Source organism: Myxine glutinosa, chromosome 5 (assembly GCF_964187855.1).
Source record: "Myxine glutinosa chromosome 5, kmMyxGlut1.1, whole genome shotgun sequence".
Classification (NCBI taxonomy): Eukaryota; Metazoa; Chordata; class Myxini; order Myxiniformes; family Myxinidae; genus Myxine; species Myxine glutinosa.
This window is the reverse complement of record NC_136265.1, coordinates 132871095-132891902: the sequence shown is the minus strand read 5'-3', so window position 1 is coordinate 132891902 and position 20808 is coordinate 132871095. Positions and strand designations below refer to the sequence as shown.

The following is a 20808-nucleotide window of genomic DNA, read 5'->3' as shown; positions in this document are numbered from 1 at the left end:
TCCCGCCCCTGGAACAAAAGCGTTCCCGCCCCTGGAACAAAAGCGTTCCCGCCCCTGGAACAAAAGCGTTCCCGCCCCTGGAACAAAAGCGTTCCCGCCCCTGGAACAAAAGCGTTCCCGCCCCTGGAACAAAAGCGTTCCCGCCCCTGGAACAAAAGCGTTCCCGCCCCTGGAACAAAAGCGTTCCCGCCCCTGGAACAAAAGCGTTCCCGCCCCTGGAACAAAAGCGTTCCCGCCTCTGGAACAAACTTTCTGAAGCAAAAGCTTTCCCGCCTCTGGAACAAACTTTCTGAAACAAAAGCTTTCCCGCCTCTGGAACAAAAGCTTTCCCGTCTCTGCAACAAACTTTCTGGAACAAAAGCTTTCCCACCTCTAGAACAATCTTTCTGGAACAAAAGCTTTCCCACCTCTTGAACAAACTTTCTGAAACAAAAGTTTTCCCGCCTCTGGAACAAACTTTCTGGAACAAAAGCTTTCCCGCCTCTGGAACAAACTTTCTGGAAAAAAAGCTTTCCCGCCTCTGGAACAAACTTTCTGGAACAAAAGCTTTCCGCCTCTAGAACAAACTTTCTGGAACAAAAGCTTTCCCGCCTCTGGAACAAACTTTCTGGAACAAAAGCTTTCCCGCCTCTGGAACAAACTTTCTGAAACAAAAGCTTTCCCGCCTCTGGAACAAAAGCTTTCCCGCCTCTGCAACAAACTTTCTGGAACAAAACCTTTACCGCCTCCGGAACAAACTTTCTGGAACAAAACCTTTCCTGCCTCGAGAACAAACTTTCTGGAACAAAAGCTTTCCCACCTCTAGAACAAATTTTCTGAAGCAAAAGCTTTCCCGCCTCTGGAACAAACTTTCTGGAACAAAACCTTTCCCGCCTCTGGAACAAAACCTTTCCGCCTCTGGAACAAAAGCTTTCCTGCCTCTAGAACAAAAGCTTTCCCGTCTCTAGAACAAACGCCCTCACTCTCTTCAATCCCACTCCTCCCTCCAGGTCTTTAAAACAGCTGTTCACCACCATCTCTTATCTTCCCCCATCCAAAACCTTGATCTTTCTACCCCTGTTAGAACGGTAAGAACGTTAGAACATAGGAACCTTTTCTACCCCAAATCCACCTCCTTCAAATTCAGTTTTCTTTCCTGAAAGCCATTGTAGTGTTCATCTTGTTTATCCCATGTACCCCACCCCAGCCCTCTCCCTTCCACAGATCTCCTGATGTCCCTGTTCCCTACTGTTGTTGTGCTTCCTTCTCTCGCCCTTCTTGTCTCCCGCTCCCTTTATTATATGTTCTTTGTGTTAGCTCTTACCTGAGCCTCGTCTTAGCATACAAAAAAGCATCGTATGAAAAATATGTAAAAGATAAACATGCCATTACAATCTTGCAAGTTGTAGAAAAAGAACAAATAAAACCCCTCAGCGAGGAAGTTAAAGTGGGTTCAGTTACCAGAAAGAAAAAAAAAACCCCTTAGGATTTGTAAAGACAGTTATTATATAGTATTAATATTACAAAAACAAACCTGTCCACACCATCCCAACGGTAACCAGGCTTGATATCAAAACGGTTCGGTGGTGCTGCTCCATTGTACACGGGGCGCGCTGTGCAAATAAAAAATAAAAAAGTTCAATTCAACCAAATATGTGAAGACAGCCGAGTTAAACAGCCAATCATGTTGCACCATTAATACGCCATCGTTGCAATATCACAGATGGACAAGTTTATTTGAGGAAAAGATAAAAATGGCCAAAACCTTCACAATTAATTACAGAAGTGTGCTATAGAAGCAGCCGTGGGCTCACATCAGAATATCATCTTACTGGATGTGGTTGTCTTCTTCGTAAGCAGGCCTGCCATGGGATCACCATCACGCTGCTTTTCTCGAAGAATCTGATCTAGCTCTGCATCATCACGATAACGGGCCAATGGCTGTGCAGGCTGCAGATCTTGGTTCTCGAGTTTTTGGGCCACCTGCACAAGCCTGAAGGTGCAACGCATTGAAAAACAAGTACAAAAAGTTTTAATTAAAACAAAAGCCGCGTCGATGTTACACAATGCCTAGATGCAGCTGTGCCTATAACGTCGATGTTATAGGCACAGGACATTCCTATTGATTCGATTACTTGATGTTATTTTTGTGCAAAGTGAAAATATATCTCGGCAATTTCCCGTGTGTGGCGACGAATTTTTAATATATCTCGGCATTTTCCCGTCTGTTATTTCAGGCGGTGTATGACTGACCATGCCGCGATTTAAAAAAAATATATCTCGGCAATTTCCCGTGTGTGGCGACACGTGAACGAAGCTATGCTCCTCTCTCCACATTATTGTGACGACGTATAAATTAAATATTTCATCGTGACGATTGTCATCAAATGGACGAATTTTTAATATATCTCGGCATTTTCCCGTCTGTTATTTTGGGCGGTGTATGACTGACCATGCCGCGATTTAAAAAAAAAAAATCTCAATGGACTTGAAGTTACAGGCCTTTGAGAATTCATTTCGTTCTATAAAGGGCAACTTTCATCGGATTTTCTTCCCGTTGTTTTTCAACCGAGTCTAAAACTATGTTAGCGACTGTGAAAAATGAAATGATATATCGAATTTGATTTGAAATAAAACTGTGTGAGAGAGGAAGACACCACAGGCCTACAAAACAGGCCTCAAAGCTATGCGAGTTAATAAAATGGTGGATATTTGTTTATATGAAGGCTCTCCCAGAATGGGTGGAGCTATGGTTCCCAGAATGGGTGGAGCTTTGAGGTTTTGTCTTCTCTGCAAGAACAAGAAGAAGAAGAACAAGAAGAACAACAACAACAACAGCAGAGGGTTGTTGTGCGTGCTATGCTATGACCATATAACAGTGCGTGCTATGACCAGCGTCTGCGACGCGGCTAAAAAGGGGAGGGTGGAAGGGGCATTATGGAGAGGAAGAGGAGGTGAGGAGGAACAAGATAACCCCTTCAGCACCCTGATTCGATATGCAGAAACTACCCAAAGTGCAAGACTGTGGTTCGTAGCAAACAAGAAAGATTAGACAAATTAAAAAATTGCTTTGTCATCATGAAAGGCAGCACACAACTCCATATTGATATTGTTAATCAGACAGGTTGTTATATTGTTACAAAAGTGAGTTTGGGGATAATGAAGGGATGTTAAGCAATTGTTTCATAGTCAATGTTAGTACAAGGCATCTTGTAGAAGAACCCTGCATAGCCATTTCCAGAATCATGCGTATATAGAACACCTCGTCGTTAACCTAAACACAGTGCTCGTCTCTTTCCTCTTTATCCCTCTGCAGTGTTTCTCAGCCTTTTCTCCATTGTACAGCATTACGTTTCAAGTGCAACAAAGTAAATGGTGGAACCTCATGTTATGACTGTCGGAGGAGGGACCGGTGGCGTGACGTCAGCACCGAGGGTATTTAAGGGATACGAAGCGAACACGAGTAGCCAAGGGAAGAGGTGGGGGACTCGAAAGAGTCCAATGAGTTGTTGAGAGTTCGCCGAGTGCGTGCATTTGAAACGAGTCGAGGGAGAACGGTCACAATGGGATGTCGTGGCACAAGAAGCTCGGAGCAGCACGAGCAATACGAGTCTGTTCAAGCTGCATGATCGGCATACCGATGAGCATGTCATCAGCTCAAGCACCCTCATAAAGGGAAACCATACATTCCCACCTCGCCACGCGTCTCCTCCTGCATGCCCAATTTATGTTTGCATCGATTTATTGTTGCTGTGCCCCCCCACCCAACCCTTTATAATCACTCAGGAAATTAATGGTTCTCGCAAAAGAGGCATTCATCATGGGACTACTGATGGATGTGGAACGCCTGATGAGGAAGATCCCTAAACTGAAAATCCCCAATCTTCGAAGGCCACTTCTTACATTTACAAATTGTAAGGATGCAAAATACAAATGGCAACTCTAAACATTTTTTTTTTTTTTTTTTTTTTGTATACAAGATCGAGGCTAGTGAAAGAGCTAACATTAATCACACAGAAAGACAAACCGACACATAAAACATATAATAAGGGGAGCGGTAGTCAAATGGGGAGTGAAGGGGGAGGACACAAACACAGCATTTGAGAGCAGGGACATCGAGAGATCTATGGGAGGGAGAGGGCTTGGCAAGGGGGGAGTGGGAGAGGTATAAAACATATGGACACTGCAAGGACTTCCAGGAAAGAAGTTGGAATTTCAAAAAAAGTGGATCTGGGGTGAATTAGCGGGGGTAGAAAAGATCAAGGTTTTGGATGGGGGAACATAAGAGATGGTGGTGAACAGCTGTTTTAAAGACCTGGAGGGAGGAATGGGATTGAAGGGAGTGAGGGAGTTTGTTCCAGAGGCGGGAGAAAATACGAATGAAAGAGTGAAGGTGAGCAGGGAGCCGAGATTTCGGCAGTTTAACCATAAGAGGGTTGCTGGCAGATCTTGTGCGACCTGTAGGAATATTTGGGGGACAGAGCACAGATAGAGCTGGGGGAGCAAGGCCGTAGAGGAGGCGGTAGAAGACAGAAAGAACACATACCTGCCTGCGGTGAATGAGTGAAAGGCCCTCGGAGATAGCTTCATCGCGGAAGATTCCAATGATTCTGAATGCTTTGGTTTCAACAGCGTGAAGCCGAGCTAGGTGCGAGGCAGGAGCACCGACCCATAGGGGAGAACAATATTCCAATGAGCTGTGGATGAAAGCCTTGTATGTGGTGAGGAGCTCAGGTGTGCCAAGGAAGGACTTCACACGACGGAGGATGCCCAGTCGGCGACTGCCTTTGGAGGCCAGCTTGGAAATGTGGTTTTCCAAGGAAAGATCCTGGCAGATAGTGAGACCCAAAAGCTTGAGCGACAGAACTTCTTGGAGAAGATTGTTGAGAAAGTAGATGGGAGGGTTGTCCAGTCAGTCTTTTCGGAGAGACAAAGTAAGAGTGTGAGATTTGTCAGGATTGAAAGACATGTTCCACTTGTTTGACCAGTCTGTGATTTTGTCCAGGTCTGCAGAGAGTGAGGAGGCTGCAGACTGCCGATCTGAGGGAAGAGGAATGGAGCGGCAGAGAGTGGAGTCATCAGCAAAGAGATAGAGAGGATTTTCCAGAGAGTCGGAGAGATCATTGATAAAGACCAGAAAAAGCACAGGGCCCAGAACACTGCCTTGGGGAACTCTAGCCTGAACAGGAAGGGGAGATGAGAGAAATCCATTCAGGGCCACACGTTGGCTACGACCAGAGAGGAAGTCCACAAGCCATGAGTGGAGATTTCCATGGATACCATAGGAGGAGAGTTTGGTGAGCAGAGCTGGGTGCCAGACCGTATCGAAGGCACGTGATATGTCAAGGGAAACAGCTCTGATTTCCTGTTTGGCATTGAGGACCTCCATCCATTGTTGAGACAGCAGAAGCAGCATGTCCAGAGTAGAATGACCTGGTCTGAATCCAAATTGATGATCAGAGATCAAGCCATTGGAAAAGAGGAAGAATTTGATATCCGAAGCAATGATGGAAATCCATGACTTTGCTGATAATTGGGAGCAGGCTGATTGGACTGTAGTTGCAAGGATCTGTTTTAGCACCTTTTCCATGTAAAGCGGTAATGTTTGCTGATTTCCAAGATGCTGGCAGATGACCTTGAGCAAAAGAGAGGGTGAAAAGAACAGAGAGAGGGTGAGATAGAGCGGCAGAGCAGGATTTTAGGACCTGTGGGCTGATGACGTCTGGTCCAGTTGCAGTATCAGAGTCGAGGTTTGACAAAGACTTCTCTACCTTGTCAGGAGAGAAGGACACAGAGTCCAGGAGCAGTTGGGTTTGACTGGGTTAGGTGGGAACAGAGAGAGATGGGTTTGGGACACAAGATTTTGAGGCAAACACAGAGTTGAGGCATTCGGCTTTGTCACGTGCGGTGTCAACTGTGTAGCCATTTGAGGTAAGGGAGGGGATAGATGGGGAACAAACACCAGAAACGGATTTGACCAGACGCCACCAGGATTTGGAGGAAGGAGACAGGTTTGAGAGTTCATTCTTGGGTGTGGCGAGATAGTGCTTCCTGGCACTCCTGAGGGTAGACACACACTTGTTCCGAGCTTGGTGGAAGGAACTGAGATTGCCTTCAGTTGGATTAGCCTTCCAAGAGGCAAAGGCAAGTTGTTTCAGGGCAACTGCCTCACCACAAGATTCAGTGTATCATGGACGGGAGGAAGGTTAAGACAACTGAAGACGAGATGGGATAAATCTGTGCATGAGAGAAAGAGCAGTTTGCTTTGGAAGAATTCCCAGGAAGAATTGGTGTCAGAGGCAGTGGAGATGGGAGACCAGTCCAGATGATTGATGGCTGCTTGAAGACCGTGCCAGTCGGCCTGAGTGAAATGCCAGACTCGTCGACGCTGAGGAGGCTCTCTGAGAATGGCCAGAGAGATGTCCACTTTAACAAGCACATGATCAGAAGAACCGATTGGAGCAGAAGAAGAGCAGCAGACATTTGCAGGGAAGTTTGTCATAACCAAGTCTAGAAGAGATGATACTCCATTGACTGAGCTCTGGGTCGGGAAATTGACAGATTGTGTCAATCCCAGTGAGTCACAGAAGTCCTTTGCTTAGGTGCCATGACTGGTGAGAGAGTAACCCACACCCAGCCAGCTGGCATGATGACAGTTGAAGTCGCCACATATGAGGAAGAGAGAGTTGGGATGAGTGGATAGAAGTTGGTCCACGTTGTCAGACCCGGAAATGTAAATGGAGTCATCAGTGTTTGGAGGACGGTACAGAACACATATGAACAAAAGGTGGGAGCAGAGAGGAAGCCGTAGCCAGATGTACTGCTGGGGGTGAGGTGGAGAGAGGGCAGTGCAAGGAGAGTGAGGAAGAGAGTTTTTGATAAAGATAGCAACCCCACCACCAGGACGAGGCTCAGGTCTATCATACCGGAGGAGGGGGTAACCAGGAAGAGATATTAAGAAATCAGAGACATCTTGAAGGATGTATGGGGAACGTGATAAGTATATAATACCTCAAGAATGTCAACTTTCCTCCCTTTCAGTTTAGTGTTAAACAGCAGTAGCAACTGTTTCAAAAGGTAATCATACGAGTTTGTGGTTTATCATATTTTTGGGGTTCCCCATGAAATGCCACAATAAGCTACTTATACATGTTAACATGGCGTTTGTCCAAGGACTAATAACTCCTTGGGGATAGAGGCTATTATTAGCATTAATCTTGTATTGTAATAATATTAATATTATGCTATTATCATTACAGTTGTTATTACCTCCATTACCAAAGGTGAATTGAGGTTATGTTTTCACCCCTGTCTGTCTGTCTGTTTCGATGGGTATGTGACAAGGACGAAATGATTAGATTTTGGTGAAGATTCCAAACACTGATCCAGATAAAAATGGGTTTTTTGGGGTTTTAAAAAAGTGATTCTTCACTAATGAGTGATCGGGCTAAAACCGGTATATAGCACAATATCTCAAAAAGTTGTGGGCGACTTACGCCCAAACTAGGTGAATGAGTTGGTTAGGTGACAAGGACAAGGCGATTCGATTTTGGTTCAGGTCCGGATCCAGATCTGGCCAGTCCAGATCCAGATCCAGTGGGATACAAAACGTAAACTGTTCAGCCTGGCAGAGGTAAGCTAATGAGTGCTGTTCCAATTACTTTTGTTATTAGAAGCAGCCTTGTTAGAAAAATGCCACAATGAGTTCTCTTAACGTGGATATACACCTTAACACAGATTTTGCCCAAGACGGAAAACCCGCTTAGGGAAGGGGGGAGGGGGGGGGGGGAAATTAAGTCACTACAACCTCCCTGAAGGACTTGACCCTGTGGAGAAATCTGAGGTTTTCGTCTGATGCTTTTGAGGCAAGCTTCGAGTTTTCATCTTCCCAAGACAGGTGGTCGGTGATAGTGAGGTTCGACTGTAACTTCTTGAGAGGTTAACCAAATAAATATATTACAGAAATGGCCTGTCAGGTCTTATGTAGGAACAAATTTTGAATACTGTATGGGTATTTCTTGCACTAAATGACACATTCCAGGTAGATAACCAGTTGCTTATTTTCTCTAGATCTGCAGAAAGGGATGCTGCCATTACCTGTCTTTGGGCAGGGTGAAGAACTATCATGCACAGAGTGTAGACATCTTCTGACATCTGACATCTGACAGACAGACAGACACCAAATTGCATAATTTTGTATGGTACTGTCAAGTCCGTAGCCGATGAAGACCAGCCTTGGAAAGATAGCCGCACGTTGCTTTAACTCTGAGGCATATTTCAAAACTTGGCGGGATTATCTCTTCGCGTGCGCCAGAAAGGCCGGAAGCCTTATCTAATCGGATAGCCACCACGGGTTTTTATTACTCGAACCCACAGCCAAGTAAACGGACACGACACACAAGTAAAATGCAGCAAATAATGAATTTAATTAAATAATGTGAATCAATAAAAATGAATGTGAAGTAAAAACGATATCCTAACTTGAGACGTCTTCACTCAGACACGAAAACACAGACAAGGGGAAAGATTAAAGAAAAGAAAATAATGTTCTTGTTATATCGACCGACACACAGCTTGCTTGACGAGATCATTGAAAGACATCGGCAGTACGATGTGGCCCGAAGCGGGAAGCACTCTGACAATGGCACCAGCACTGCGCGTCGAAAATGCCTGGTGCGAAGCAAACAGCCAAGACGGCCGCCTTTGAGATTGGCCCTCCTCATCCTGCTGTTGAACAACAAGCCCAGCAGGTGCAGAAACACTACCCACGCAGGCCAGAGCTCCTTGGTAAGACCCACACGACCAGCTCACGAATGACAAGATGGCCCCCTTCTTGTTCGAGCAAAAACCCAAGAGAACTCCGACTGAGAGACACCCAAGAGGTGCACTCTTCTTCCTCTTTTCCTTTCCTCCAAAGCGCACAACTCCACGACCAAGTCGAACAAACAATGGTTGGCGTCCTGTTCAAGCACACGAGCAAGCAGCAGCTGAGAGCCACCCGAGACAAAAAGTGACCGACCGGAATGAAAGTCAGAATGAGAGAGAGTGAGGGAGAGGGAGGAGACACTCACCCTCCCTTGTCCCTCGCTGACGTCACTCCCCGACCAATCCTGACGTCCAATAAATCATCCCATGGCCCCTTAACCAGTCACGAAGCTTGGGGCATGGTTTCTCCGTTACGAGTCCTTGGAGGCGGAGTCTAGCCATCTTTCGGGAATGTTCGGCTCGGCGGGGTTCCCTTGCCGATCATAATGTCCAGTTATACTGTCAGCGATGTCAGTTTAATGGCCATTGTTGTAATTGTTGTTGTAATGGTGGCTCTTTTTGATGAAATAAAACACAAGGAACAAATCACAGGGGAAATTACACACTGGGGATTATGCTTAAGCCCTACCTAATTAGCATAGCTCCACCCCTCGTATGGAGACACATATACAATCTTATTCTATACTGATTCCCTACTTAGTTACATCGAGCTGGGCTTCTTCTTCGCGTCACATGGTCCATGATAATTTACACCATCCTGACTTCACTAAAATATTTCATTACCTACACCCACTAACGTAACAATATATATCAGAAATGCTGAGGAAAATCAAAGCTCCCAAAATAAACAATAAAGTTCTCATCATAAATGCACTTAAAAACTAAAATTGCTAATTCTTATATGAACTTGCTGTGACCACATGGTTTTTTCCATTCCTTCTTCACCTTCCTGAGACATGTTACATGTCTCAAGAAGGTGAAGCTCAAGAAGGTGACATGTTACATGTCTCAAGGAGGTGAATAAATAATGGGAAAACGTTGCACGTCATGAAAAAACAGGTATAGTTTAATCACCTGTATTAATAAATTTTAAAACATTCATTACTAATCAAGTGTGGTTTGCATTGTTGTTCCCTCCTGGCATTTATATCAAAGTTGTGATAAGTGCCAATGGAGAAAAAGGGGGTGGGAAGGGAAAGCAAAAAAAAAAAGAAGTACCCGTGGCCCCATGCAGCATAACGAGCTGCCTTCTGTTCTTCTTCTCTATCTTTGTCCTGTTTGGCTTTGTGCTCCTGTTCCAAAAAACGCTTCCGGCCTCCATGCTCACGAAACACCGTTTTTTCTGTCCGAGACTCCTCTATGGTAAAATAGGATTTTTTTTTTTTAAATTAATGGGGTAAAGAGAAAAGTTGGCAATGGAGAAAGTCAAAACAACATAGTCATAAAATTAACATTTTTAATGTCCAAAATATTATCTGAGGCAAACAAATCAAATACCTTCTAACTGTTGCTGCTGTGAGTTTTCGTGCCCCTTTTTATTACGTTCATGCTGTAGGGCAATTGCGGATACGAGTCCAGCACGAGGAGAGGCGTCCTGGCAAACAAATAAACAAGATGAAAAAAACCCATCATTTAACCAAACATTGGTCAATTAAGCCAGCAAAAAAGGCAGGCCCATTATTGTGTCACGGACCAAAAATTGCCCACTGGCGAGATTTACAAATACTTACTCGAACACAGCTGTCACGGCGTGGTGGTGACAAGTCCGAATCAGAATCCCGATTCTCAACTCCTCCGAATCGCTGCTGTTTAATCTGCGAAAAGTCATCGCGATCACATCTTCCTGCTGCTCCTGCTTCCTGACGAGGCGGAGAAAGATCAGAATCGGAACTGTGTGTGGACAACTTCCGGCATCGAGACTGGTCACCGTCTGATTTGCTGTGGACATTTCTCTTCTTATGCCGTTGGACTTTTTTAAATGAATCATCCTGGCACAGTGGAGAAACATCCGAGTCGGAGTCGTGGCGAGCTTTTGTCTTTTTATTATCGGATGGGGATGAGCCACCTCCTTCACGATCCTGTCGTGACGTCTTCCGTCGTGGCGGTGAAAGGTCGGAATCTGAATCGTGTCGAGAGTGTTCGTTTGGATGGGTGTTCTGGTCTGGAAGATCTTTGTCCCCCAAATCACGTGTGGGGGATGGAGAGTCCGAGCCGGCGCATGAAACTTGTGAAGTTGTGCCTCCCTTCAAGTCTCCATGATGTGGAGAAGACGCACGCACGTTGGGGTTCTCCGTTTGATTCCCCTTCCTGTGCTGAGGAGAGCTTTTGATACTGCTCATTGATGGTGATGTGGAAGCATCTGCAGTAACGCATACACAACCAGAATTAGGCGTTTCTCACAATAAATTGATCACGATAAAGGTCGGGGGGTTAGGTAGGCCGGCTGAACAATACACAACCAGTTATTTTTACTGAAACAAGAAAAAAAAACATTATTTAATTTGGGGACAATCATTTATGCTGTAGGTCCCCTACCACCCCACATTTAAACTTTTCTCTCCAATCACAAAAGTGAAGTCGATGGCACGCCATGACAAATCCCCACGCTTCTCATCTGAAGCAAAGTTGAAAAATGGCAGGGGTCAAATGCACAAAATAGCAACATATTTCATGCTTTTCCCAATATTGATTGCATATACAAAGTTTCATTAAATAATTTTCAAGAATGAGACCAATTGCATTTTTTGGTACTTGACCTTCTGACCCCCACCTCAGAATGCAGGACCAAATGATACTACTCTCGCACCTTCTTGCCATGTGGTGATAATATCTACAAAGTTTGGTGAGTTTCTGCATAACCGTTTAGAAGGCAATAACGTGGCAGACAGAGGGAGACAGAAAGACAGATGGAGCCGATTACAACAAATCCCGGTTTTTTTTGTTTTTTTTTCAAAAAGCATGGGATAAAAAAAAAACTATAACGGCACTCAATAGGCACATACCTCCATCAGACTGAACAGTTTACATTTTATATCCCACTGATAGGCCAGATCTAGATCCAGACCTGAACCAAAATCTAATCAGCTTGTTTTTCTCACCTAAGCAACTCATCCACCAAGTTTTGTCATAACTTGTCCACAACCTTTTGAGATATCGTGCTATATATTGTATTTGGCCTGATCCCTGAATGGTGAAGAATCACTTTTTAAAAATTATAGTATCCGGATCCAAATCTTCACCAACATTTTGTCCTTGTCACACATCAAACCCGTCCACCAAATTTAATCTGAATCCGTCCACCAAATTTAATTTGAATCCATCCACCAAATTTAATCTGAATCCGTCCACCAAATTTAATCTGAATCCGTCCACCAAATTTAATCTGAATCCGTCCACCAAATTTAATCTGAATCCGTCCACCAAATTTAATCTGAATCTGTCCACCAAATTTAATCTGAATCCGTCCACCAAATTTAATCTGAATCCGTCCACCAAATTTAATCTGAATCCATCCACCAAATTTAATCTGAATCCGTCCACCAAATTTAATCTGAATCCGTCCACCAAATTTAATCTGAATCCGTCCACCAAATTTAATTTGAATCCGTCCAAATTTAATCTGAAACCGTCCACCAAATTTAATCTGAATCCGTCCACCAAATTTAATCTGAATCCGTCCACCAAATTTAATCTGAATCCATCCACAAATTTGTGAGATATCCTGTTCACAGTCAGACAAACAGACAAGAGTGAAAACATAACCTCCATCCACCTTCGGTTGCAGTGGTAACAAGACAACAGAAAATCACGAAGCATGTCGTGAAAATGAACTCGAACGAGGCCATCATTTATTTCCTGTCCATGGGTACCATTATAAATTACAAAGACTAAGCCTCACTGCAAAATGCATCATCAATGTATAAATAAAACGCAGACGTTTGGTTTCGGGTTCCTTCATGGCCAGACGCCATCTTCTCTGCTCCAAGAGCCTGTCTTCGGTAGCTGAGGGCACCTGATCCGGAAGTCAAGTTTATGTTACTAGCAACGGTACCCGCCCTAAGGGCGGGGCTTCAATTGGGAGGCCCAAATGAAAAGGTAAAATATCAGAAATTGAAGGCTTTTTTTCTTTTAAACGATTTATATAAACATCCGTTAAATCTCGATCGGTGCAGCCGTTTGTGCGGCACCCGGGAAAATAACGTCATGCGGGAGCAAGTATCAGCAGGATGTGGCAGTGGGAGTCCACGTTTCTGATCCTCCTTCATGCCGAAGTAGCCCACCACTTCTCCAAGCATTCCGCTCTTCAGATCCGCCATGACAGATTTAAGCTTGATACTGAAGACGCGTGCAGTTAGGTCAGGCCGATCGCAGTGCTGCTCTTCTGGGAAAAGTGAATTTCTGATCTCTGGCCACTGTGGGTTGCAGGTAAACGTCACAAACAGATCAGATTTCCCAAGGGATCGGACAATGGCCATAGCATCTTGAAAGGCTTCAGCGTACCATCGAGGAGAGCCATAGATGGATGGTGGTAGGATAATCTTTGTTCCAGCCTGCATCTCTTCTTGGTGATCTATAGCATCCATCAGGCCCTGGTACTTGTCTGCACGGATCGTCTTCTGGTTGTTCCTTGCCCACCGAAGTCTTGACGCTTCAGCCTTGGCATACCGATCGCATGCGTACTGCTGAGTAAGTCGTCGACACCTCATGACCCGATTGAAATTTTGATCTCTGATCTGAAGGCGGAACCTTGCGAACTCACTTGGGGATATAGTGCCTCGGCCTTTTGCATGAGGGATGTCGATCTTGAATCCTTCTTCACCATGGGGGAACATCAGCACATAGTGAAGAGGATCGTAGCTCCGGTTCAGCTCCGTGAAGGTTTGAAGTCTACCTTCACGCTTATAGAGGATGACGTTCAAATGGTCCACATGCTCGCCGGGTATGATGATGGATACCTCGCTTGCCTGCAGGAGGTTGTAACGCTGAGCATGCTCACCTGAACGCCGCTTTCTTGTATCCAGAAGCATGCTGATGTTGTTGTCTGCTTCCATCAACTCAAGGGCAGATTTCAGAGACTGGATGTAGGGATTGTTCTGACGCAGCCAGTCTTGGAGAGTCTTCAGAATGTCAATATTACCGTTGAGCTGTTCATTAAATCGCATGGCTGTGATGGCGGGGAGGGAGATGGAATTCTCTCAAGCAGGGATTCAACCCGTGTCTTTATAAAAGGTCTTTGTCCGAGGTCACCGAGTCCGTGTAGCGATCGGTGCAGCCGTTTGTGTGGCACCCGGGAAAACAACATCGTCACAATGAGAACAATGAACGTTATGCGAACGCGAATGTTATGCGGGAGGCCAAACCTGAGAATGCTGGAGACTAAAGCTGAAATTGGGAAAACTAAATAGCCTATTTTACTCCTGGAGATCCCAGGATTATCCACCCAAAATATCTTTGCTATCGGTTCAGCAGTTTTTACGGTACCTTCAAACAGACAGACAGACATTTGGTGAATTATAGTAAGATTGTTATTCTTAAATTGCCGATGTAATATATTTACGACTCGTCGAGCCCGGATTGGCGTGGCTAGGAAAAGGCCATGTGCTGTTGCCGAGTTAACTCCTTTTCCTTTTTTTCTGTTCATTCCCCTGCTTCCCCATTATCAAGCTGCATTGCATTTCCCCCTTTGTCATTTCACTTTTGCACGAGCCTTGATCGTGTAAATGGTGAGGGGGAAGGTGGGAAGAAGAACGAACACACACACACACACACACACACACACACACACACACACACACACACACACACACACACACACACACACACAATTAATTGTACAGTATCGGTTGTTCCTAAACTTAAATAATTTAAAGGATTGTTGTAAATGATGTTAATTTTACAACATCCCATGTTCAACTTTATTTAAATTGTTAACCTCAAACATAGTGTCTCCACCTAAAGCAAGAACGTCAACCCGTAAGCAAGTGACTAGTTTCCCGACTGCATGGATCATCAGCTGGGCACCGTTCTTCCTCGAGGTTTTGATCTTTCAGCCCAGGACCTCTCCAAACGGCGGATCCACAACCTCGATCATGGATCCACATCAATAGATGGTAAATCAGTAGATCCACAACCTCAGTTGCATCCAGGCAGTCAGTCAACCCATCAATGCAACATCACTTATTCCAACTTTACTCGCAATCGGATTTAATGTGTTATCATATATTTATAACTTTCCTTACACACTCTATAATATGATATCATTAAATCATTCACATCTTACCCTTAAATACATCAACCTACCAACCAGCACGCCCACACTACCTACCTTTCTATCAAACTGCACTTTGACACACCACACCACCTATTACACACACACACACACACACACACACACACACACACACACACACACACACACACACACACACACACACACACACACACACACACACACACACACACACACACACACACACACACACACACACACACACACACACACACACACACACACACACACACACACATACTTCAATAACCATTTCATTTCATTTGTAATTTGGCTTTATGACTTTTTGCAATTTACTACATTCCGTCTTTCTGCGTCAGATTCATTTTTGCATTCCAAGTCATGGATTCCGTGAATTGTGCCCATTTCCCGAGACGGCAGAAAATCACTGGCTCAAAATACTGTGGTAAACTGTCATTGGCCTTGATGCAATTCATACATTAACTCTTTTATGAGCTTCAATCATTGCATTTAACCCAACTCCCCACACATTCCCCACAATGTCTTTGTCTCCCACACAACTTTCTGCTTAATATATCGATATGATCAATAAGTAAATCCGAAAAATATAATAATATGGAGACATAAGCACAGACATCTCCATGAAACGCATGTTTACCTGCATCAATAAGACGCCACTTTCGAGTCTGCCGATACTCCTCCAGTATCTGGACCTCTCGCGGCCGTTCATCCACAAATTCTGCCACCTGAAACCATTACGCACGTGCCAAATAAGGCCATTCCCCATAGACTTGGCAAGGAATCAAGGTCAAAAATGGAAAAAGGATATTTATCTTATCTTTATGTCATAATCTATCCACTCATGTCAGAAATTATCCTGAAACCTTTACGGCTGGAACTTGGAACTTCCAAAATCCAGGCTCGTTTACCACCTGTCCCACAATCCTCGTCTCCACAGAGTATTTAAACAGAAATGGTCAAACATGACAGCTTGGATATAACAAAATAATCTGTTGCTATTGGAAAATAATTTACCAATCAACACAACAACATAAGCCTGGTGTTGACTTAGTGGTTAGGGTGCCGGTTTGGGATCCTAGGATCCTGAGTTCGAATCCCGGTCGATCGCTGAATTAACGCCAGGGTGGTTCACTCAGCCTGTCATCCTTCCGAGGTCGGCAAACTGAGTACCAGTTCACTGGTAATTCCCTGTATGTCGCAAGAGGCGATTAACAGGGTTGGCGGCAGGAAGGGCATCCGGCCATAAAACATTGCTTAAAAAAAGGGGACCACGGTGCCCGAAAAAGGCCACCCCTGCTCTGCGGGGAAATATGGCGGACAAAATGGCCTCCTAAGGTGGTACAACAACATACAGGAAGTGGACAAAAAAAATTGGAAACACCAACAGAACGTCATTTAGTAGGGTGTTGGGCCTTTGGAGGGTGGGGGGAGTCGACGCAAATTCTTGACAAAACTAAAATGTAGCGCCGCTCCTAACAGAACAGCGTATTGCAGCAGGCCTTCTATCTCGATAGTTTGCATTAACTTTACAACTTCAGACGTTACTTACAAAGGATTATGGAGCAGTTTTCCCTGCATTTGATTCAATATCTTTTGGGAAAAGTTTGAATGAGCGATTAATTACTTCGCGAGTGGAATCTTAGATTCTATGCTTTCCGTCTATTATGTTAGTGTAGCAGCATAGCAAACCTGTTGTGCATTTTGTGATACAAGCACCAAATTTGGCACAAATGTACATTAATATGTTGCGAACATTTTCAGATATTGGGCCACTTGAAATTCCGTAATTTTATTTTTCAAATTTTTTCAAATTTCGTAATTTCAAATTTTTCGGGTGACACCGTCACAATTTCGGTCTTCGAGGCCGGCCGATATAGTGGGGCGGCTTAGCCCAAATATTCAAAAGAATTGTGCATTTTGTGATACAAGCACCAAATTTGGCACAAATGTACATTAATATGTTGCGAACATTGTGTGGTCAGCAATGAAGACGAGAGTCTGAATTACATGTATGCAAAAGACCTTGTGAACCAGTGAAGCAAATACACGGGTAAGCATGAATTAAATCTAGGGCATGATATAATTTCCATGATGTTTACCTCTACACTCAATGGTGGAAGGAGGTAATGTTTTGATCCCAGCTTGTCTGTATGTGTTTGTCTGTTAGTCCACAAAATTCCAGACAAAGCTTGTAGTAGTGGTAGTTGTAGTGGTAGTGGTGATAACAGAAATTGTTATATAGAACTGAACTTATATTATTATTATATGCAGAAAATAACTTCATTTCTATATGCCCTGCAGTGGACAGGTTAATTGGTTTATGCACTGAAGGGGTCACCCTGGTGTGCACTGCTGTGTTCTGCCTCACTGAGTTGTTCAGGTATGATGTACTCAGCACAAGCTTCCGGTCGGCCCGGAGGTGGGGGTGCGGGGCCTGTCACGGAACGTCAAAACAAACGGCCTGCCGGGGCCGCCCAAAAGTCGGGCGTGAGGGGCGCGTCCACTAATGGAACGCCTCTCGCTTCCCAGATCGAGGGCCACGTGGTCAGGAGAACCTCGTCCCTTCCGGTCACACTTTGCCTATCGGCCGGCCTCGAAGACCGAAATTGTGACGGTGTCACCCGAAAAATTTGAAATTACGAAATTTGAAAAAATTTGAGAAAAAAAATTGCGGAATTTCAAGTGGCCCAATATCTGAAAATGTTCGCAACATATTAATGTACATTTGTGCCAAATTTGGTGCTTGTTTCACAAAATGCACAATTCTTTTGAATATTTGGGCTAAGCCGCCCCACTATGTTGCTTTAGACGTGACTACAAAAGATCTGAAGGAATTCCGGTGCTTAATTTGCTTTTACAGTCTTGGAAAATTGTTAGCACCTTGGAATGTCATTTGCGACGTACACCTGCTCTTCTCACCACTTACTCACTCAATAGGATTATTAATAGGATTTCTGGTGAAACTTCCAAAATCAAGACTCTCTATTCACCTTCACTCCTTCATTCCTCTTTTCTCCCGCCTCTGGAACAAACTCTCTCACTCTCTTCAATCCCACTCCTCCCTCCAGGTCTTCAAAACAGCTGTTCACCACCATCTCTTATCTTCCCCCATCCAAAACCTTGATCTTTTCTACCCCCGTTAATTCACCCCAGATGCACATTTTTGGAAATACCAACTTCTTTTCTTGAGGTACTAGTAGTGTCCATATGTTTTATAACTCTCCTCCCCCCCTCCCTTCCCATGCCTCACCACCCTCCCCCCCAAGTCCTCTCCCTGCCACAGATCTCCTGATGTCCCTGTTCTCTGCTGTTGTCCTTGTGTGCTTTCCTCTCTCTCCCCATCTTGTCTCCCGCTCCCTTTATCTTATGTTTTATGTGTCCGTTTGTTTTTTTTGTGATTAATGTTAGCTCTTACATGAGCCTCGATCTTGTATCCAAAAAAAAAAAAAAAATTAGGTCAATTGACTTCGTATTCTTATCTTGTTCCTATTGCTTTATTTTTTGGACAATACACGAAACAAAGTTTCCCCCCAACCTCCCTTAAATAATTATCACAGAGAAGGTAGGACATGCGGTCAAAAAGTCCTCAGAATACTAAATTTTCCAGGGCACTCCGAAAGTCCCCGGACCACACACCGTATTGGCTTCGCGTTATACGTTTGATATGTTCGCATGTCACCACCCCCCAAATTTTCCATATCGATTGGCAACTTGGTCATGGAAGATGGGTAACTTCACCCTCGCGCACCTCAAACCATTTATTTTATACCGTGTACCGCTGTACCCCTTCCCCCCCTTCCACCCAGCCCTCTCCCTTCCACAGACCTACCGACGTCCCTGTTCTCTACTGTTGTTGTGCTTGTGTGCTCCCCTCTCTCTCTCCCCCTCTTGTCTCCGCTCCATTTATTGTACGTTTTGTGTCCGTGCATGTTTTCATGTTCAATGTGTTAGCTCTTACATGAGCCCCGATTCTGTATACAAAAAAACCAAAAAAAAAACCACTTGGTGACATCACATGCCCAAAAAAAAAAAAACACGGTGACATCACATGCCCTGTGGACTGGAGCATTGTCATCCTGAAAAAAACCCCTCCCAGCAGGGAAAGAAAGTCTACTTCATGGCAGCAGCTGAACGCTCAGGACGTTGTGGTCTGTCGCCACACGTGCACCGTCCATTCTTCGAGAACATGGTGAATATTCATCATTAACTTCATCAAACTATGACCAAAGAATGGCAAGTCATGCGACCCAAAATGCAATACAGGACAATTAAATATGCAATATTTAGTGTGTTATCGTTATTATGATTACTTAGTAATTAGAAATAATTAAAACGTATCAATACGTAAGCACATCATATACCAGAGAGAGACATGGGCAGGAGCTTTGAGAGCCACCATGGGCCCTGAGGCAAACAACTTCGGGGCCCTCACCCCCATCCTTTCTCTCTTTTATAACGTTTTAAGGAAGTTTAATGAAAAAAAAATTTTTTTTTAAACAAATGGTCACTTTTATTTAGCCGCATGATCGAAAATAAAGGAGATAGTGGGACGTTTGGACCGATCGAGTCAATTCGCACCCTCGAATGTTAAACACTTTCTCCATAAGATTGGCAAAAAAAATACGTGAGAAGATGGTCAATAATTTTTTTGGGCCAAAGAGGACAAAATCCGTTTCTTTGTAACGCACATTTCTGGTTAATAACCATTTTCTGTAAAGTTTCAAACTGTACCATTAACAGCGGTAAATGTTGCTTTTGTTTCCGGCGAGAAAGCAACATCAGCTTCTGGGTTTAAATGTAACGATGAGGAAATGAGGATGAGCCGATGAGGAGTTGCACTGCAGTGTTTAAAAGAAATTACAGGTGAAGCTCGGGCCCCTCACCAGGCCCCGAGGCAGCGACCCCCCTGACACTCCTCTTGATGCCCCTGGACATAGGAATTACTTGTAATTGATTCCTTTGTAACCTTTCTAATATATAATGTTTTAAACACTATCTGGTCATCACAAATACCACCTTTACCTTTTCGTAATGCAAAAGATTTCTCAGAATCATGTCGGTTTGACTCTTCAAAACCGCTCGCTTTTGCCCTGATACAATTTATGATCAAAATATAACATTAGGGGTAGATTGAGATGATAGACTATTGTGCTAAGAAGAATAGAGATCGTTGCTTTGCTTGGACATTAAAATGATAAAATGTTTACACACATGCATATCCCTCATAGGAACACGAATGGGATGGAGATGGGAAACCTTGGACAGAACAAAATACAAACCGCAGGGACTTCATCTTCCTCGGAACTAGCAACAGGGTCTTCTTTGGAGTCCACTGCATAGCTCCGCCAATCAACATCATCATCGAGTATACGAAGCCTGCAAAAATAGAAAGACAGAACAGAATTCCATGCAAAAACCTTGTGATACTCTGTTTACATTTTAACTGTGTCCTACTATATTAAATATTTCAATCCTGACAAATCTCACACTCTTACGATGTCTCTCCGAAAAGACCAACTGGACAACCCTCCCATCCACTTTCTGAATAATCCTCTCCAAGAAGTTCTGTCACTCAAGCTTTTGGGTCTCACTATCTGCCATGATCTTTCCTGGGAAAACCACATTTCAAATCTGGCCTCCAAAGCCAGTCGCCGACTGGGCATCCTCCGTCGTGCGAAGTCCTTCCTTGGCACACCTGAGCTCCTCACCACATACAAGGCTTTCATCCGCAGCTCAATGGAATACTGCTCTCCCCTCTGGGCTGGTGCTCCTGCCTCACACCTAGCTCGTCT

At 44.3% G+C, this 20808-nt stretch overlaps 1 protein-coding gene across 3 annotated transcripts in view; it reads right to left on the bottom strand.

Annotated features, from left to right (window-relative positions):
- BUD13 (BUD13 spliceosome associated protein) overlaps nt 1-20808 on the bottom strand; it is a 46927-nt gene that overhangs the window by 8566 nt on the left and 17553 nt on the right. For 2 of the 3 annotated variants that reach the window (XM_078778734.1, XM_078778735.1), the window contains exons 2-8: nt 20296-20392; nt 15654-15741; nt 10476-11104; nt 10243-10339; nt 9964-10102; nt 1812-1972; nt 1514-1592 (exon numbers count right to left, since the gene is read on the bottom strand). In XM_078778734.1, coding sequence (XP_078634860.1) covers nt 1514-1592; nt 1812-1972; nt 9964-10102; nt 10243-10339; nt 10476-11104; nt 15654-15741; nt 20296-20392 — 1290 coding nt within the window. Of the gene's footprint in view, nt 1-1513; nt 1593-1811; nt 1973-8076; nt 8141-9963; nt 10103-10242; nt 10340-10475; nt 11105-15653; nt 15742-20295; nt 20393-20808 lie in introns of all 3 variants that reach the window. The other variant, XR_013623574.1, reaches the window with a different exon arrangement.